The sequence below is a fragment of the Helianthus annuus genome, chromosome 7 (genome assembly GCF_002127325.2).
Source record: "Helianthus annuus cultivar XRQ/B chromosome 7, HanXRQr2.0-SUNRISE, whole genome shotgun sequence".
Lineage (NCBI taxonomy): Eukaryota > Viridiplantae > Streptophyta > Magnoliopsida > Asterales > Asteraceae > Helianthus > Helianthus annuus.
In genome coordinates, this window is record NC_035439.2 from 141327125 (window position 1) to 141348200 (window position 21076).

General features: G+C 36.7%; 2 protein-coding genes across 2 annotated transcripts; one reads left to right on the forward strand and one right to left on the reverse strand.

Annotated features, from left to right (window-relative positions):
• Positions 1 to 1884: 1884 nt before the first annotated feature.
• LOC110867052 (protein phosphatase 2C 37) lies at positions 1885 to 3600 on the forward strand. Its single transcript, XM_022116198.2, has 4 exons — positions 1885 to 2193; positions 2277 to 2594; positions 2683 to 2791; positions 3269 to 3600. Exons 1-4 carry the CDS (start codon positions 1885 to 1887, stop codon positions 3598 to 3600), a joined length of 1068 nt encoding a protein of 355 aa, XP_021971890.1.
• Positions 3601 to 14136: 10536 nt separating this feature from the next.
• LOC118480293 (uncharacterized mitochondrial protein AtMg00810-like) lies at positions 14137 to 15294 on the reverse strand. The gene has a single exon (XM_035975066.1). It carries the CDS (start codon positions 15292 to 15294, stop codon positions 14137 to 14139), a length of 1158 nt encoding a protein of 385 aa, XP_035830959.1.
• Positions 15295 to 21076: the final 5782 nt, after the last annotated feature.

The following is a 21076-nucleotide window of genomic DNA, read 5'->3' on the forward strand; positions in this document are numbered from 1 at the left end:
AACATGCGATTTTCATGCGGGAAGATGATCTGACGGCTGAGATTATAGCGTACGTAATGTACGATAAGGGAATTTGTACAGTACCCTTTACCTATATATATATAAAGTGTGTTTGCCGTTAAAAAAAATATCTTTTATTTAATTATATTATCTTGCTTTAAATATTGTATTATGATTATACAATCATATGTTTAAATTACGGCATAACCATTTAATGGTTTCCACGCAACATGCTTTTGTGTTTCGAATTACTATCATGAAGCGTGGAAGAATCCCACAAGTGTAAATTATTTTGTTTTGTTTTATAAGATTTTGAGTACTATAAGACTAATATTTTCTAAGCGATGAATGAATGACATGAATATTAGTAATAAAAAAATGGTGAGACTTGATTCGAATATGACAACAATGTTTTGATGAGACAATTATACTTATTGGCTTGAGCTATTCACTAAAACATTGTATGTAATTTGTAGGCGGTGCTAAGCACGAGTTGTCCATTACCCAACACTAACCATTGTTTAATCTTTACGACGTGGTGCATATCAAGAAACTTGTAGCTATCATAGTTTCGATTGCCTAATGGCGAGATATAGGAGCAACGTTCCAGATAGATTTAAATTAACACCAATGCTTCGAATAAGTTTCTAAGGTTGTCATCTCTTCAAAACGTTGTTTGTGCTTGGATATATTGTCGAAGATTTGATAAGTTGGTAACCACACCAAACATTGTAATAAAGCTAAAACCTTGTCATAAAAAGGTTCCTACTATTTTCACACTTCAAAAAATATTATTTTTACACCCTACACCTATACGACCGGTATAGAGTTATTAAAGTCGTATGGGAGAATGTTGCATAAAAAATGTCAGAGAATGTTTTAGTCTCCATCTATACGAACCGTATAACATTATACGACCCGTATAGAATGCTATACGACCCAACCCCATATAATGTTATACGACCAATATAATGTTATATGACCTGTTTAGAATATTATACGACTCGATATTTTATCCATCTATATTAGCCAGCTGTATAGCATTATAAGAGCCGTATAACATTATACGACTTAATACTTTTCTGATTAAAATATTATATACAGGTTGTATAACCTTATACAACCTGTATAGAGAGTATGAGAAAAAAGATTTAAGGATCTCCTTTTAAGCATATACATCCATTCCATCAAATTGTGTGAGTGGAGTTTTTATAATATAAAAAGTGTTGTGAGTGGAGGAGAGATAAAATGTTACTATTCATCTGTAGATTTGAGGGGACACTGTTCACCCCTATAACTTTTTAATATATTTTGATAGTGGTTGTGAGTGAAGCAGAGAGAAAAGGTAATGATAAATGTATAAAAAATATTATTTAATTGAAAAGAAGATAGAAAATATAGTGTATTCTAGTGTGATTTAGGATGAAAAAAAGGGTAGAACGGATGTGAATGTTGTTATCAAAGGCTTCCACTATTTCATGTACAAATTTGGATTTGGATGGGATGAAAATGTTAGATTTTTATGTAATGTTCATTGTATCTCACATGGTTACAAATCATCAAACATTCAAACATATCTTCTTGTTTTTTTCTTCACAAGTCGTGGTAACTTCCCATTGATCCACGTACCCATCACAAATCAAGCTATACATGTCAATATCACCACCATAAAGATTTTATTTCCCCATCAACTTCTCAGATTCCTTCGTCAACTTCATATTTCTACGTCATAATTAATGATTGTACATCGTAGATGCAGCAGCTTCCCATGCTAGTATAAATAAAAGGCTTCCACTATTCCTTCCACTATTCACACATCCTCTCTTCAACACTGTCAACTAGCGAGAATAGCCTAGCTGTGGTGGTCAAGAAAGACGACGTCTTATGGAGATACAACAGCTTACACTCATCGCCACTGTTGCCTCAAGCATAATTTCTCTACCGGAAAACAACAATTCAAAACCGCACCAAAACGAAGTACAACCAAAGACGGCTACAACAACCGTAACTACATCGAAAAAGAGTTTTCGAGATGATGTTTTGGAGAAGGAGAGTTCCAGATTCGGTTTGACTGTTGTGTGTGGAAGAAGGAGGGATCTAGAAGATGCTGTTTCGGTAAAGCCGTCGTTTTGTAAAACGATTTGCTCTTATCTACACTTTTACGGTGTATTCGACGGCCATGGCTGCTCTCATGTAACATCCAAAACCATTATATATAATAATATTTAAACTACTATTGTTTAGCTGCTATATGCTGAATTACTACTTACTTTTAGGTGGCGACCAAGTGCAAAGACCGGATGCACGAGATAGTGAAAGAGGAAGTTGAGAACTGTGAGGAAGCAATTTTGTGGAAAGAGATGATGATGAAGAGTTTTGCTCGGATTGATAAGGACGTAAGTGAATGGAGCAAGAGTGCATCATCCTGCTCAGATTGTAGATGCCACCTTCAAATTCCACAGTGTGATGCCGCTGGATCTACTGCGGTTGTTGCGGTTGTGGCTCCGGATAAGATTGTAGTTTCTAACTGTGGCGATTCGCGTGCTGTGCTTTGTCGGGATGGTGTTGCGATTCCGTTATCAACAGATCATAAGGTACCGGCTTGTTGTTTGTTATTCGTATGGATTTTGATCTCGGATAACTTTCAGTTGGTTAGGAATCTGATTGAATAATTGATTGCAGCCTGATCGACCGGATGAACTTAAACGAATCGAAAATGCTGGTGGTCGTGTTATACATTGGGATGGAGTTATGAGGGTTCTTGGTGTTTTAGCTATGTCTAGGGCAATTGGTATGTTCTTGTAATCATAATCATATCTTATATGAGTTTCACTAGATCCAGGAAAATAGACATGTACAACTTATCTTTTATACAATAGACATTGACTTTCACAATTTTTTTAATAAACATTGAAAACCAAAGAATCAAGCAGTTTCAAATACTCATGAACTATTGGTCTGGTGGTACGATGTCTCACCTCATTATTTATGAGGTGCTGAGTTCAAATCCTTGCGAGTGCAAGGATTGAGGGATTTTAGGTGGAAAAAAGATTTGCTTTTAAAAAAAAAAACAGTTCCAAGTAACACTACCGGCTAACGCTTAGCCATGGTAACGTCTAATCAAACCAATACACGTGTGAAGACCAGCTAAACCAGTTACGGTTTGGCCCTCGTTTTTAAAGTCGAACGTGTCTAGTTTGGTGATTTTCCTTTAGATCCGGATTCAATGTGATTCAACGACTAACTTGTTGTTCATGTTAATCATCAGGCGACGATTATTTAAAACCGTATGTGATACCAGAACCGGAAGTAACCGTAACAGAACGGACGGATGACGACGAGTGCCTTATCATCGCAAGTGACGGCCTTTGGGACGTGGTATCAAACGACGTCGTATGCCATGTGGCTCGCATGTGCCTAAGGTCGGAGGAGGTTCCATTGCCGCCGCGATCTGATGGTAGTCCGTTCAATGTGGCCCGTGGTGAGAGCTCCGATAAGGCGTGTTCGGATGCGTCGATGCTGTTAACGAAGTTAGCGTTGGCTAGACGGAGCTCGGATAACGTTAGTGTATTGGTGGTTGATCTTAGGAGGGATATATAACCACCGTTACAATATTTTGAATTCGTTTTAGAAGTCTCTAATCCGGTTTTTGTTGTTTTGGTACCACTGATGTATCGTTTTTTAACTATCTATAAATAGTAGCTGAGGGAAGAGTGGCTACAAGTTTCACGCTAGTTGCATTGCATATACTCATAAAATAATGAGTAAATATTAAATAACATGTATATATGCTACATATGATTTCAAGTGTGATTCTTTAGACATTATTGTCGTTTATCTTTATATTGAAGAAAATAACATATCTATCGTATAGATATCCTCTAATTAGTTCGTTCAAACCGTCCGTTGCTCGCTAGATGTTTGTTTGAAAATTGATCCGAAAATGCTTGTTCGATTTGACATTCGATTATAAACGAGCAGCTCTGCTCGGTTCGGTTTGTAAACGAGCCAAGCATGAGCGAAGGTTCGCTTGGCTCGGTTCGGATCAAAATATTATTTTTAAATAGTATATATATACATATACACACACATATATGAACTTTTATATACACATATATATACACAAATATGAGTTATACATACACACACAACTATATATATAGAGACACAACACATACATATATACTTAAATATAAATTAAATTTATAGCTATATAATCATCGCCGATAAATAACAGTCTTCTCATCGTCTCAATGTTTCATGTCATTACCCTAAGTCGATGTCTCAACGTCATTGTTCGTGCAATATAATCATTTTGTCGTCGGCCACAACATTGTTATTCAAAGAAAAACATTATGCCATGAAATGTGCCTGTTTTTAAAGAAATAAAAACTTGAGACCCAACATTGTCACTATCTCTCTTAGCAAATTTAAATCGGGCGACACGGTTGTCCAAATCGCTCGAACTTTACTCGACGCTCGCTCGGAATATTTACTGCTCAGAAAATGCTCGCTTGGTTTGAGGCTTGGTTTTAAATGAGTCGCTCCGTTCGGTTCAGTTTGTAAACGAGCCAAGCACGAGAAAAAGTCCGCTCGGTTCGGCTCGACTCGTAAACAACCCTACCTCCAATTCACTAAAAAATGTTGATAAATTTGGTTTCAACTTATTTAAACTATCAGGATTTCCTCGCGTCACAGAGGGTGTTTGGCTGATATCGGTTCAATTTTTTTGTTAAACTGTCGATAATCGATATAGCAACCGAAAGAGACATCTCAATAGGAATCGGCTCGTGTTTTACAACGATTATTGAAAACCATTAAAACCAATATCAGTTTTGGTCTCGATAACATTGCAACTGGTACCGATGTTATTCGATGAAATCAGTACGATATCAACACTCCTTTACGAAACCGAAAAATACTTTACTCTATATACAATTAAGCTTCCAACACATTTTATATCGAAATGTTGAATAAAGAATTAATCATAACAACGTATTCAACTTTTTTTACGTTAAACGTACATAAGTTATTTGAATTAAATCAACTTAAATAAAATTTTAAATGTGGGTGGTGAATTGAAAGTAAAAAAAAATGATATTGTCTCTACAATTAATGTATATTAGTTCTGTTTGTTACGGGAGTTTATGATATCGACACTGAGTAAAGCAATTAAAAGAGAAGCAAAAAAATAAAATCGTGATATGCCCAAAAGGATATTAACATGTATTTTTTGTCAATCGAGAACCATCAAAGAAAAGTATTCCGGTTGTGGTTTCAATAACACCTATCGAAGCTTGCTACAACTTATGCTATAAAAAACGACTTTTTTCAATAAAAGTTAGAGTAAAATGCCAGGATAGTCCCTGTGGTTTGCTAAAATTTCACCCTTAGTCTCCAACTTTTTAAAATTACACTCATGCTCCCTGCGGTTTGACTACTTGTTACTCGGATAGTCCCTGAAATGGATGGAGGTTAGTTTTCTCAGTTAAGTGAGTGTAAAATGACTAAATTACCCTTACTATTAATATAAAAATAAAACATTAAAAGAAATATAAAATCTTTTATAAGTTAAATTCAAAAGGGCCCACCAAACTCCCTCACCCAATCTGCTCTTCTTCAACCTTGTTTATGAGACCCACCCAAAACCATCACCATCTTCATTCTCTTCCACCTTCCACCATCACTTCTCCGGTCAGCGGTCACCACCTCAGGCCACTATTGTTCTCAAGTTTAATTGGAATCCTTAAATTATGCACTGAATCAAACTAATTTGTTCTCAATATATACAACGAAATGATGAATAATCGATGCCTTTATTTTCAAAATCACAAAAGATGACAAAAACCCCACTCCTCCATTTCAAAATCGTTGACTTATGCATTGAATCAAAAGAAACCGACCCACTGCATCCATTTTTAAAATCACAAAAACCTTACTTTCATTACATAAACAGACCGGATCGAGCATCTCCGAACATCGTCACCAATATGTAGTCTTATTGACGCTACATACCGGATCGAACGGCGTTAGTCCGATGGGGAAGCTCACCTGATCGTCGGAGTTGTTGCCGGAAAACCTAACCATGTAAGATTAAATATATTATGTTTAATATTTAATCTATAGCCATCTTAATCATTTACATTATAGAGATCAAAATATATTAGAACCTATTATTTAATTAGTTGGTAATTGTTGATGGACCATATTACCCTTAGTAACTAATTAGGTTTCCTCCTGGGTGCTTATATAAGGAGAGTTATGTGGAGGTTTATGGGTTACTCAGTTACACAATTCATACACCCCATTAGCCATAACATCATCACGAAACCTCCTCTCCTAACCGATACCCTTTTCGGTTTCTAAGTCCCCATCATCAGTTAGCACCCTAAGGAGGAACCAGATCACCTTGACAAAGATGTCGAACTCCATGTCGTCTTCTCTCACTGGATTCTCCTCTGCACTGTCTGCGGTGACAGGTATGATTTATATTGTTTTCCTTCATGAACAAACAGAACTGAACCAACATGTGGTATCAGAGCATATGTTGATTAGTCGGTTCTGTTTTTTTGTATCCGAAATCTGGAATAAATCTGGAAAACAGAATTATAAAACCATAATATTTTTCGTCATCATCATCCGAAATATCATCTCGGATCTGAATTATGTCATCTCGGATCTGAATCATGAATCATGGATCTCGGATGAATATGTTCATGAAGTTTTACTGTTCCGAAATCAATATGTTTAAATGTGTAATAATATTTCAGAGATTTCGGATGTATGTTTGAGTAATTTTTATTTAGGGTTCATAATGTTCTTAGTCAAAATTCGAATTTTCCTTTATGATTTGGATTATTAAGTGTTTTTCCTGGTTTTGATCTATTTTGTCCTCTAAAGTTTTTAGAAAACTGTTTAAAAGATAAACAGATTATGATTTACGAAATACTTGATAAAATTAGATCATTTTAAAACAGGAAATAATATCACAAAATCCCTTAATTTCGAATTTTCAGTTATGTCATCACAATTAACAGCTATAACAGGAAGTTTCGAGATCATCAGGTTGCGACTCGCAACCATGAGGTTGCTACTCGCAACCATAACGTCATCACTCGCAACCATGAGGTTGCTACTCGCAACCATTACGTCATCACTCGAGACCATGAAGTTGCGACTCGCAACCATAACGTGATTAGTCGAGATCGTAGTTGCGACTCGCAACCATAACGTCATTAGTCGAGTTCGATCCGCGCTAACGGGTGGTTTGCTATTAAATGATTGGTTTTTGTAATTATTTAGTTAATTAATGAGGATCAAATAATGTTTTACAAAACTAAAATGGCTTTACTTGAATGAGCTTCTGATGCATCATTTCTGGCCAAAGCTGACTTGATGCATCTACTTATCATCCAAGTATTACGAAAGCTATGTTGTGTGTGCATCATAAGCATGAATGTCTTAATTTCTGGCCAAAGCTGATCTAATTCATTCATAGATGGCATACTCAACAAGTGCATAACTAAAGTGTTTGTCTCAATTTCTGGCCAAAGCTGATTTGTTACAACCACTTTGCACATATGCTTAAATGATTACACTTCTGGCCAAAGCTGTTTTGTCTTCGTTTAAGTAGAACTTTAAGTAGTCTATTATTTTGATGTTAGTAATAGACATATCACAACCTCTTCACATAATGATCCTTATATTAATGATCCTCAATTAATTTTGTGATCATTTTGTCTGCCTTATTCTTAGTGCCCATAATTTTACTCACTATAATTTTCTTCTATAAATCTATATCTCATCCACTCTAATTCCTAAGCATAAAATGTTTTGCTTTATTTAAAGTTTCTATAAGAACTAGCTCTTAAATTAAATCATTGATTATCTCTTAAGACACGATAACCTTATTGCTCTCTTCTGATAAGGCACTACAGAAGAAAAGTAGAGCATGATGATTAGGATAAATCGAACATGATGTCTCTTATGATAATCAAGAACTCTCTAATATAATTGCTATCACTAAAGTTATTCCAGATTAAGTTTTTCCTAAGACTAATCTATAATTGTGGAATAATTACAAGAACTCCTAAGGTGCATGTCTTCATTTAACTAATTATAAATTATATGGTTAAGTGGTATATGTGAATATATTATAATGTACAATACCATGACCCATAAAGTTAAGGGCTTACGCATGGAAATAAGTACATTTTCCAGTACATTACATACTAAGTCTTCATTTGTACAATTTGATGCATTATAAATCAGCTATAACACTCAAAAGTACCAAAGTATAACGAGTGTGTTGATAAGCAACATATGTACATAGAAATAAATGTTTGAAACTGGAAAATAAGATGTTATTCACCTAACAACCACTAAAAACTTAAGAGAGGATTGTTCTAAAGTCCATAGACAAATTACAAGTGCTAATCCCAACGTTAAGGTTCTTCAAGGGAAAATCTCACTGCATAATTATGTCATTAGACTAGGCATAAGCAACGAGACTATCCATTATTCTAAAGAACAGTTGGATAAATTAATTAGATAGTAACTTACTAATGATATTTAAGTCTGATAATTTTAATATTCCAACTAACACATGATTAGTTAACTTTAGTTCCATACGTTTCCTTACCAGAACTCGACAAATAACTAACATGAGAGTTAGTGACAAAATTAAATGTTAAGACTATAAGAACCATAATGAACAGTCTTCCAACAACGCCTTTCGATACCTTATATATTCTGATTAATCAGAATATAGTATCATAATTAAGCAATGTTATGAAGGTTGTGAGGTTTGCATAGTCAACATAAAGTCACACTTATCTTAAATTCTCATCTTATTTGTTCTAAATATCTGGATAGAAACATTACTGTGATGAAACTAGACGATACCTTACTTTTTCACAACTTTTGTCATCATGCAAATGAGAATTTGACAAAAGGAAAATGAGACTTATAAATTTCATCCATTAGAACCAAAATTCATGAGAAATCATAACATGGTTAATGAGGATGATTTTTTCATCTAATCTCATTTTCAGTGATTCTAAATCATGACGTTACAGCCCTAAATATTACTTGGCTTAAGGAATAAGTATGGGTCCATCATAAGTCATTCATTGACATTCGTGGAACTTATTCCAAATGGAATATTCAGACATAATTCATTTATCATTTGAAAGACTATCAACTTGTATCTAAATTTTTGTCGCATATGGCCTACGGTCTTAGAAGAACTCTATTCATATATGTAGTTAATCAGATTTCTATTAAATATGTCCTTAAAGTTTCTTATGATATCTGGACATTAAAGAAATCAAATAAAGTCTAACGTATATGTGATAGGTTCCCACGTCACGTAGCTCATTGAAACTTCTCTTGTAGCATTCTAGAGATATTAAAGATCAGTGGGAGCATTAAGTGTCTTAATAATAACTTGCAATAGTTGCAAGAGATGGGGGATTGAAAATTTTAAATTTCCACCTCTTGTACAAGACATCGCTCCATCACGACACTGTTCTATCAAACCTTATCTCCTTAAATCTAATGCTACTCTTACAAAAGTTTCATTGTTGCTTAATTGTGGGCGCACTTAGATTTCTTACCTAAACTAACATAATCCTCAACAAGAGAAACTACAACGACTAACGTCATTAACTTGTTTCTCTATTAGATTTTGTTGGTCGTTACATATTGACCCTATGCATGCTGAGTTCCTAAAGATTTCTAAGCTCGGTGGGAGCAGTCAAAGTCCTTATCATGATTTGCAAGGAATACAAGAGGCGGTGGGAAGAGTGTCATTAAATTCACTCCGAATTTAACTCCGATTACACCTCTTGTACACTATACTGCACCAACTCTTACAAACTTAGAATGGAAATGATAGCAACCTAACCAAGAGCTAATCCATAAAATTGAAACTTCTAATGAACCCAATAATCAACTCAGGAGGTCATCTAGGTTTAAAAGCCTACTAACTTTGATGATTACATAACCTCCCTAATTGAAGTTGAAATGGATTTTGGAAATGTTTACTGATCCTATCTCTTCAAATTAAGCCATTAGTGTAAATCAATCATTTGAATGGAATAAAACAGTTTTCTACTAAAACTGACTTTGTGTGTTCTTATAACGTTTGGGATTTGATTAAGTTACCTAAGAGTGTTCATGACTAAACCAAATCCTAATATAAGCGTTAAGACACTCAAAAGCATGATTGATTGTCAAAGGTTGTACTCAGGAAGAGATAAGTTATTAAAGACTCTTTATTGCATATCTAACAAAAGATTTCTTTGAGGATCATCACTGTTCTAGTAGCTTATAATAGTTTTAAGCTACATTAGATGAACATTAAAACGATTTTCCCTAATAAATGGCTGACACATTTACATGTTCATTAGATAACAACCTAAAGTTTCAAACTGAAGGTTAAAGAACACTTTATTTGTAAGCCAATAATATCCATGTATGGGTTAATGCAAACATCATAATGTGATGAAAAGCTAACGTAATTATTTTCATCAAGAATCAAGTGGATTAATGTACCTACCTCAAGATGAGTGGGAGCAACTAAAATAAACTTGTCTATATAGATGACATTCTTTGACAAGCATATGTTACATAAATCAAAGCATTGTTAACACAAACTTTGATATAATAAAACTCAGAGATATCTCTTACGTGATTGATATCATAACACACTGAGATAGACCCAATGGGATATTAGTTTCGTTCCATAAGTTTAACATTAAATGGGTCCTTACATATGTAACAATCAATATTGCTCTCCTTTAGAGGATAATAGGATAAATGAGATTATTTATTTACGCTTCATTAATTAGAAGCCTTATGTAAGTTTAAGTCTATACTCGTTTAGATATTACTCATATTGCAACACACTAGATATGTCTAGATTAATGTGTAGCATCTAATGGAGTATTACAATATCTTTAAAAGAAACGAGAGACTACAATTTAAAGAAGAAGTGAGAATTAAAACCGGTTTATTACTCTAACTTTGAGATATTTAAAGATTATAAAATGCAGTTTCGGGTATATCTTTATGTCAGCAGACAAAACCTATTTCATGGAGGAGTCATAATGCACTGATATTAAACAACCTAAGTTATAACGACATAACATGGTCACTAAATGTTGTTGGAAATTTAATCAGTGGACTCATAAGTTTATTAACTCCATATAATGTTTTGAAGAATTAGTGTGATAAAGTCAGCTACCATAACTTCTTGAACAGTAACAGTTCAAGAGGTGCTGCATTAAGTTTCGATACGCAATTAATTATTCGTTTATGAACGAATTGAGGAAACTAAGTTTTGTATCGAATACATTCATGATATGCTTAAGGATCCTATAACTGAAGGGCTATTACCCATAAGTCTTATTAAGAGAGCTCATAGACGGGTATTAATTAATAGCCGTGCGCAATTGCATATCGTACTATGAATGATTAAGTATTAGTTAATTTTCCTCAAGTTTGATTTTGTATGTCTGTTAGAATATGTTCAACCGGTATAATGGCATATAGACAAATAAAAGTTACAAATCAAACAAAGGGCTTACGCGTATTTTGATCATGATGATTAGGTTTTAAATTAAGGCTATAGTATGATTAATGGGGGTCCTGAGTCGCATAATGATTCAACGGCTGTATTTTTCTGCTATAGTACTTGTTTAAGGCTAAAATGAGTGTTAACTCCTGATCAGGCTTAGCTAATACTCATAGTAAATGATTACTCGGCTAAGTGGGAGAATGTAAGATTAAATATATTATGTTTAATATTTAATCTATAGCCATCTTAATCATTTACATTATAGAGATCAAAATATATTAGAACCTATTATTTAATTAGTTGGTAATTGTTGATGGACCATATTACCCTTAGTAACTAATTAGGTTTCCTCCTGGGTGCTTATATAAGGAGAGTTATGTGGAGGTTTATGGGTTACTCAGTTACACAATTCATACACCCCATTAGCCATAACATCATCACGAAACCTCCTCTCCTAACCGATACCCTTTTCGGTTTCTAAGTCCCCATCATCAGTTAGCACCCTAAGGAGGAACCAGATCACCTTGACAAAGATGTCGAACTCCATGTCGTCTTCTCTCACTGGATTCTCCTCTGCACTGTCTGCGGTGACAGGTATGATTTATATTGTTTTCCTTCATGAATAAACAGAACTGAACCAACAAACCAAAGAGAAGTTGAAGTTGCAGGTGGACATATGGTGAAGAGATTGGATTTGTTAAGGTAGAGTTATCCTGTATCTTCTATTTTTCTCAGATCTAGGCTCATTGTTTATAAACTGGATGAAGTAGAATGGTGTGCGGCGACATAATCTGGTTAGGTTAGGAAGAAGAAGGGTGTGGTGGTGGGTGGATTGGTGAAGAAGAAGTGTATGGATATCCCCTTATAACATACATTTCGTTTTTTAATTAAAATATGGATCCCACCTTTTTATATATTCAACTATTTTTTATTATGATTTTAAATTAAGGGGTAGTTTAGTCATTTTACACCCACTTAATTGAGAAAACTAACCTTCATTCACTTCAGGGACTATCCGAGTAACAAGTAGTCAAACCACAGGGAGCATGAATGTAATTTTAGAAAGCTGGGGACTAAGGGTGAAATTTTAGCAAACCACAGGGACTATCCGGGTATTTTACTCTAAAAGTTATATCGGAATTACAAGGAATTAAAAAAATAAACACAAACGTATATAAAGTTTATTATTTAAATAAAAAGTTAACGAACGAGAAAAATACCAGAGAAAAAGTAAATTAAAAACTAAATCAGTTAGAAACGCGTATTATACGGACTATAACGTGTGAAATTGAAAGTTGAAAAAATATACAAAATGTCAAAGCATGTATGTATAATATGCATCAAAACTTGTAAAAGGTGAATATTTTTTTTTGTGTAAGAGGTAGCCTTTTTTTTTTACTTTTAGTCAAGTGTAAAGGTCAGCATAAATGTTTTGATCTCAAGATTTATGGATATAATTTTCAAAAAACTTAGTTTTGTTATTTAAAAAAAAGGAGGTAGCGACGCAACTTGTTATCCGTTTAACCTCTATCTTGATGTAGTTTCCAATTTTTAATTATTTTTTTTTGAAGAGGAAATTAACAATGAAATTACCCTATAGTTTGTTATTGGATTCATGGTAAATGATGGTTATTGGATATAAACAAAATTGAACTTCGACTATCTAAAATATAACTCATTGTCAAGTGTAATCTCTCTAGAACGTTACTACATCTCTATCTAGTCAACAATTGACTCATTTTTACGCCAATCAAAATGTTGTAAACTGTTTTGTAACGACATAAATGAAAGCTAGAAGCATAACCAATTTGGTTTCGATTTTCTTCACTATCAACTAAACTCTTGTATGACACTATGACCTAGATTCCTCATCGGCTTCCTTGACCTTCTCTCTGTCACTCGTCCATTTACCAATTTGGTTCCATTTTTAGTCAAGAAGCGGAAAATGCCATTGAAAGCATGCCAATATAGATCTTGATTTCCTTATGAATATGTGATCCAAGAACGAATTGAAAACCCGTGGGGGTGTTCATCGGTATATTGTTTATTTGGTTTTCAAAATTTTGTACCCCAAACCAAACCAAATTAGAAATATGCAAACCAAACCAAATCAAACCAACTTCAATTCGGTTTGGCTTCGGATAGAAACCAAATAAACCGATTTCAACCAAATTTAACTGAATTGTACATAAGTACTTTTTTCCTAATTTATATTTATGTTTGTGTTCCGGTTTCCGAACATTAAGTCAGCAACTAATTTAAACCTAGCAATATATAAATAAAAGAAAGTTTCATAGCAAAATAATACAAACACGTCCATAAAATATTCATACCCACAACCACAAAGTTACAACTTCAAAACATATATCATACAAACTATAAATAATCAACAAGTCTAATGCCACTGATACTTTATGAAATATGGTAAATGGCTCGATGCCTCTGCTCATTGTATTGATCACTATATAATAAGATTACAATGCTACAAATATGGTAAATGTACAACTGGATGGAGAGATATCAGGGATCTCGATATAATTATAATATATACGCTATTACACCCCCGCAGTCGAAGCGAGAGGTGGCCGAATGCCGAGACTGGAGCGGAAGTCGTCGAAGAGTACCCGAGGTAGACCCTTTGTGAAGATGTCAGCTATCTGGTATCTTGAGGGCACATGCAGAATACGAACCTGACCACGTTGAACTTGTTCTCGGACAAAGTGAATGTCGAGTTCAACGTGTTTGGTTCGTTGATGTTGAACGGGATTGCCCGATAGGTAGATGGCGCTTACGTTATCACAGTATACGAGTGTCGCACGAGATAGCGGTTGCTGTAGTTCTAAGAGTAGGTTTCGAAGCCAACAAATCTCGGCTACTACATTCGCAACGCCGCGATATTCAGCCTCGGCACTAGAGCGAGAGATTGTAGCTTGACGTTTTGATGACCATGAAATCAGGTTATCCCCATAGTACACACAAAAACCACTAGTAGAACGTCGTGTGTCCGGGAACCCCGCCCAATCCGCATCAGTGTACGCCATTAACGACGGGTCTACAGAGTAACCAATGGTTAAACCGTAAGAAATAGTTCCCTGTATATACCGGATAATTCTTTTGAGGGCATGCCAATGTGCCATCGTTGGTGCATGCATGTGCATGCATATTTGTTGAACCGCGTAACATATATCCGGGCGGGTGAACGTGAGGTACTGTAGTGCGCCCGCGAGGCTTCGATAAAGTGTCGGATTGTCAAAGGGCTCCCCGGATGCGCTAAGTTTCGTATGTATATCAACAGGCGTTGTGACCGGATTGCACGATTTCATTCCGGCACGGTCTATGATGTCCCGTGCATACGCATGTTGCGATAGGAACATAGTGTTGTTGTGTTTCTGAACCGCGATACCAAGAAAAAAACTTAGGGGACCGAGATCTTTCATTGCGAATTCACTAGCAAGATGGGCCATGAGTTGGTGACGAAGTTGGTCAGACGATGTAACTAGCAAGATGTCATCGACATATAGAAGAAGAAATGCCGTGTCTCGACCATAGTGAAGCGTAAACAAGGAAGCATCACATTTACTTTGACGAAATCCCAAAGTTAAAACATAGTCAGTGAACTTTTGATACCACGCCCTCGGCGCTTGCTTTAGACCGTATAGAGACTTTTTGAGACGGTAAACGTGATCCGGAAGATTCTTGTTCCGAAATCCCATTGGTTGATACATGTATACCGTTTCGTGAAGATGACCATGTAAGAAGGCGTTCGTAACATTAAGCTGATGAACCGACCAAGACTTGGAAAGTGCTATTGATAGTACCGTGCGAATAGTGGCCGGCTTCACTACCGGACTAAAGGTGTCTCCACAATCGACACCTACCTATTGCAAACGACCATCACACACCAAACATGCCTTATAACGTTCCAAAGTGCCATCGGATTTGAACTTGTGTTTAAATAACCCCATACTGCATATAATGTTCATCCGTGGGTGGCGCGGTACGAGCTCCCAAGTGTCATTTTTAATAAGGGCATTATATTCGTTGGTCATAGCTCCGTGCCATTCCGGTATAGACAAAGCAACAATGGGGTTTTTGGGTATTGGTATTATGGTGGTGGAAGTGTTAAGATTAAGTGGTTGCTTGCGTTTGACAATAGCGTCCATTGCGCGTGTACGCATGGTTCGAGTAGGTTGAGTGGCAGTCGTGACCGGAGGTGGCGGAGGTGGTGTTGTCGGTGAGGATGGGTTGTGTGTCTGTTGTTGAGTGGAGTGGACTGGTGGATAAGGGATTGTAGAGGGGATGGGCAGAGGAGAGGTGATGGGGTTGGTTGGGCTGGTGTGGGATTGTAGAGGGGTTGTAGGTGTGTGGGCTGTGGGAGATAGCGGATGAGTAAGGGGTGGGCCCGGTTCTAGTGGGGTGTGGGTTGGCGAGTTTTGTTGGGCCGAGGGTGGTGTGGAGGGGTGTTGTTGAGCCGGGGTGGGTTGTGAGGATGGGGTTTCGTAGTTTGGTTGTGGAGTGTGAACCAAAGGCCAAAGATGGGAGGGGAATGCATCTGTTAGGAAGTCATAGGATGGTGAAGGGTGAATGGTATTAGCAAACGGAAATGTTGTTTCATCGAAGGCAACGTGTCGGGAGATTATTATTTGTCGGGTGCTAAGGTTGAAGCATTTGTAACCACGGTGTGTTGGTGGGTATCCTAAGAAGACACATGGATGAGACCGGTGATCTAACTTATGGATGGTGGTAGAGGGTATGAGGGGGTAACAAAGGCACCCGAATACACGTAGGTGGTCGTAGGAAGGGGTTCGGTTGTATAATTTTTCTATTGGGGTCTTGTTGGTTTTATTTGGTAGTATGTTTAGAAGATAGGTTACGGTTTCTAAGGCATGGTGCCAAAATGTGTTCGGTAGAGATGTTTGAGCAAGGATGGTCCGAAGCATATTATTAATAGTTCGGATTTTACGTTCGGCCTTGCCGTTTTGGCTAGAAGTGTGAGGGCAAGAAAGACGAAACAACATTCCATTTTCATTAAAAAAAGGTTTGAAATGCAGAATTTACGTATTCTTTACCATTGTCACATTGAAATGTTTTGATACGTGTTTCAAATTGCGTTTCAATTTGTTTAGATAGATGACAAAAAATAGAGTAGACTTGTGACCTTTTGGAAATGGGGTAAGTCCAAAGAAAGTCGGTCAGATCATCTAAAAATAAGATGTAGTACCGATGACCGGCCGTGCTTAGGATTGGTGATGTCCACAAGTCACTATGTACGATGTCAAAAGGTTTAGACGTATGAGTATGAGAAGCATGAAAAGGTAAACGTACACTTTTACCAAACACACATGAGCGACAAAATATGTTTATTCAAAGTTTCAACATTAATAGAACAAGAATGTTTTAAACAATTCAAAGTAGGGCGGCCTGGATGACCAAGGCGTTGGTGCCATAGTTGAGACGCAATTGCAGCGAATGTGGATGGTGTGGTGGTGTCTGATCCGAGAACCAGTGGATAGAGATCACCGTTGCTGTTGCACCGGAGGATAGGAGTCCAGGTCTTGTAGTCCTTCACAAGAAAACCAAACGGGTCAAATTTAACAGAAACGGAATTGTCGGTGGTAAACCGACGAACCAAAATTAAATTTTTGAGTAGTTTGGGTGCAAAAAGGACATTTTTTAGGATAAGTGGGGGGAAAGGTGGTGGTAAGGTTTGTGTGCTTTGTCCAATAACCGGGATGGTTGAACCATCACCGACAATAATATTTTGATTTATGCCATTATTAAAAGAAGGTTTTAGGATACCTTGCCCATGCGACATGTTGCCAGTGGCGCCGGTGTCCATATAGAGAGTCGGATCCGGCTGAGATATTGACATGTTATATAGAGCCTGCTCGATATCCGTTGGCATACAGGCTGTGTTGTACGCCTGATTAGGCCTGGGCCCAAGGAGACCGTTGCCACCAGTAGTGTTGTTGGGCCTAGCAGGCGTTGTCATGTAAGGACATGGTGGCGAAGGCCAGGACTGCCACGGCTGCTGAGGTGTTGGGCCAACCCAGTTTTGTTGTGTAGTTGGGCCATTCCACTATTGGTGGGAGTTGGGTGGAGCCCAGTTAGTGAACTGATTTGGCCAAGGGGACCAAGATTGTCCTGTATTGTTATTGTTTTGTCGTCCACCACGACCCCACTGACCGCGTCCCCTGCCCCTACTGCGCCTGCCTCCACGACCATGGTGTCGGTCATTACCCTGTTCGTTGCATAAGTCATTCGATGTAGGGTTGGTTGGAGCGTTCGTATGTAGTGCGGTACCTGCTGTTCGGGCGGCTTGTAGGGCGGTCTCAGCTTTGCGGCTTTCCACGAGGACCAATTTCGATCGTGCCACGTAAAAGGTTGGTAATGGTTCTTGTTGCTGAAGAATCGTAGCGATGCCTTCGTATTGTTCGTTAAGGCCGGAGATCAGCTGGAGGACCAGGCTATCATTATCCACGGGTGCGCCGACATTAGCTAGCTGGTCGGCCAAAACTTAGAGTTCTTGGCAGTAAGCGGAGACTGAAGGAAAGGCGTCAAGACGGGTATTGGAAAATTTATGACGGAGATGGATTGCACGAGAGCTTTTATATTCTTGAAAGATGTTTTCAAGAGTCGCCCATGCATCGTGTGCAGTCGTGTTCGGTTTTAGAATGGTATGGAGAAGATCATTCGAGATCGTGTCGTAGATCCATTGTAAAACAATGGCGTCTAGGCGTTCCCACGAGTCTTCTTTGGTTGGTTTTGGTGCAGTATCTTTGTCGACTGTTTTGGAAGCAGATGTGGCGGGAAGAGGTTTGGGAGATAGGTGATCGATCACCATGTATGCTCGGCACTGATTCTTGAATAGCTCGCTCCAGGACGAGTATTGGCCAGACTCCATTTCTAGGGTTATTGGGATTAGGCTCTTAATGTTGTTGACAGTTGTGGTGGGATGGAGTTTGGATTCCATGAGGACAGGATGTAGGAGAAGAGGGAGATATTGAAGATGTGAAGTGAAGATGAAGAGGGGAGATGGATATCGGCTGCTAGGGTTATGCCTAGTGCTCTGATACCATGATACTTTATGAGATATGTAAATGGCTCGATGCCTCTGCTCATTGTATTGATCACTATATAATAAGATTACAATGCTACAAATATGGTAAATGTATAACTGGATGGAGAGATATCAGGGATCTCAATATAATTATAATATATACGCTATTAGCCCCAAATATAAATAATCTTCAAACATTTAGTATTATGGGCTAATAAATTGTGTATAGTTTAATAAATATTATTATTTTTATTAAATAATAACTAATTAAATAAACGGTTTATTCGGTTAGCTAAATAAACCAAATGAAAAAATATGTTGAACCAAAAACCATATTCACAATTCAGTTTCGGTTAGAAACCAACCCAAACACCAAATTCGTTATTCAGATCGGTTTATTTGGTTACAGTTACGATTCAATTTATGATTTTCATTTAGTTTCGGTTTTTCTGAACACCCCTAATCATAGGTGGTTGTGGTCAGTAGGGAAGGTACACTAGTACTTTAGATCATATTTGTTATATTTTCCGAAGTCACTTTCGTTAAAGTTCATGAAAATCTTGAAATCTTCACATGTGTCGACATACTTGAAGTCTATTTGCAAATCTTGATTTAGAATTCTGAAGCCGGTATGCATGGGATCTCAATTTGAATTGTGGTTTTAGAAAGTTGATTTACGTAATGAAAGACAACAACGATGTAACAAGTGGAAAGGGCAGGGGTATTTATTTAACTTTTTGATGTGTAAGGGTAAATTGGTTATTTAATATATTTAACTAATGATGACTAGGGTGTCTTGCCATACTCTTGTTGTTTTAACAACTAATTTTTTTAACAATGTTATAATAAGAATCAAACTTTTGATAATAATCTCTAAAAATAAATGATGATACAAGCAAAATGTTTGTATCATATAAACCATCCTTGTAAGTTGTATGTGATGGTTCATAGTACTTTCTTAGTAAGCATGATAAATTGTTAATGGAGGGTTGTCCTTGATGACATTTTGAGACCATGCACAAATAAAAAAGGATTCATAAAAAAGACAACTAATTGGTTAAAATAAATCAAAGTCACTAACCTTGATCTAATCACAGACAAATTTATCGCAAACAAATTCAAAGTAATTAACCTTAAAATTAAGGGTTATTGGATTTTATCGCCCCCAACTATCGATATTTGGCCGCTGTCACCCTCAACTAACACTTTGACACCCGGCACCCTCAACTTGACTCTTAGTTTGTGCTGGCACCACTCAGTTAAATCTTTACTAACTAAGTTTGTTTCTGATTCTATGTGGCACAGACTTGATGAGATGGACAGGATGACATGGCGATTACTTCTTTTAGACAATACGTAAGACCATGTGTAGTGGTAATGCCCCTACCCTTGGGCGTTTTGCGTCATGTGGCAGCCCAGTCAGCAATGGGGCATTATGGGGTGTTTTCTAAAATGGGTGTAGTAGGGATGTGGGCATTGTGGGGAATTATGTTTGTAATAAAATTAAATAAAAAAAAACATCAAAAAATCTTATTGGTTTTACAAAAGGAAGATGAAGGTGATTGGACCAAAGGAATGAAGCTGGGTGTGGAAAAAAGCACGCCAAAGCATTTTGGGCAAAAAAAAACGCCCCCGGGGTGGTGTGCGGGCGTGGTGGGGCATTTTTGAGGCAAAAAACGCTCAAATACTGCCCCACTACGGATGGTCTAATGGTTAATGCCTTTTAAGGGGTTTTGTTTTCATCACATCAGCATCATAACGCCCTTCTAAAATGTGTAACACTTAATACCATTTAATGCCCTTTTAATCATTAATTTCTATTATTTTTTTCTTTTCATTTGTCATTATACTAAAAATGTGCATCCATCTTCATGCCCTATAACACTCAGAGGCGGTGTTAGAGACGTTATCAACCCCTTAACGCCCCTATACTGCCCTCTATTTGTTGTTTCAATATTACGCATTTACCAAATTAATGGAAGAAAGAATGAAAGTTTGTATTCCGTATTTGTAGCTATTACGTACTTGCCAATGAAACCTATGGTAATTAGTATATGTTTTCATTGATTTACGTAAGTGTATAATCCAATACTATAATCTGTTCTATATAGTGTTATGTCATTTGAACATATCGAATATAATTCCATTCCTTCCTGTTCTTATCACAAAATCATATTCTAAGATAAAATTCTTTCTCGATGAACGGTATAATAAACCATGGGTTAGGTGAAACGTGCTTCTTCTTTTACTTGTCATACCCATCCGTGAAAGAATAAAATCACAGCATTTCATATTGTCCCCATATGAAAATCAATATTATCAAAAGTTTTTATTAAAAAAAGGTTAAAAAACACATTCATAAAAAAAATCTGAAAATGTCTTTTTAATAAATAAAAAATGTTTTTAATATAAATAGGGTGGGGTTCTAGAGTGAA

Excerpts from the sequence above, each read along its gene's own strand:
- LOC110867052 (XM_022116198.2), top strand. The coding sequence starts at position 1,885 with ATGGAGATACAACAGCTTACACTCATCGCCACTGTTGCCTCAAGCATA. Across the intron at positions 2,595-2,682 it reads CGTTATCAACAGATCATAAG|CCTGATCGACCGGATGAACT; the intron begins GTACCGGCTTGT and ends AATTGATTGCAG. Across the intron at positions 2,792-3,268 it reads AGCTATGTCTAGGGCAATTG|GCGACGATTATTTAAAACCG; the intron begins GTATGTTCTTGT and ends GTTAATCATCAG.
- LOC118480293 (XM_035975066.1), bottom strand. The coding sequence starts at position 15,294 with ATGGGATTTCGGAACAAGAATCTTCCGGATCACGTTTACCGTCTCAAA.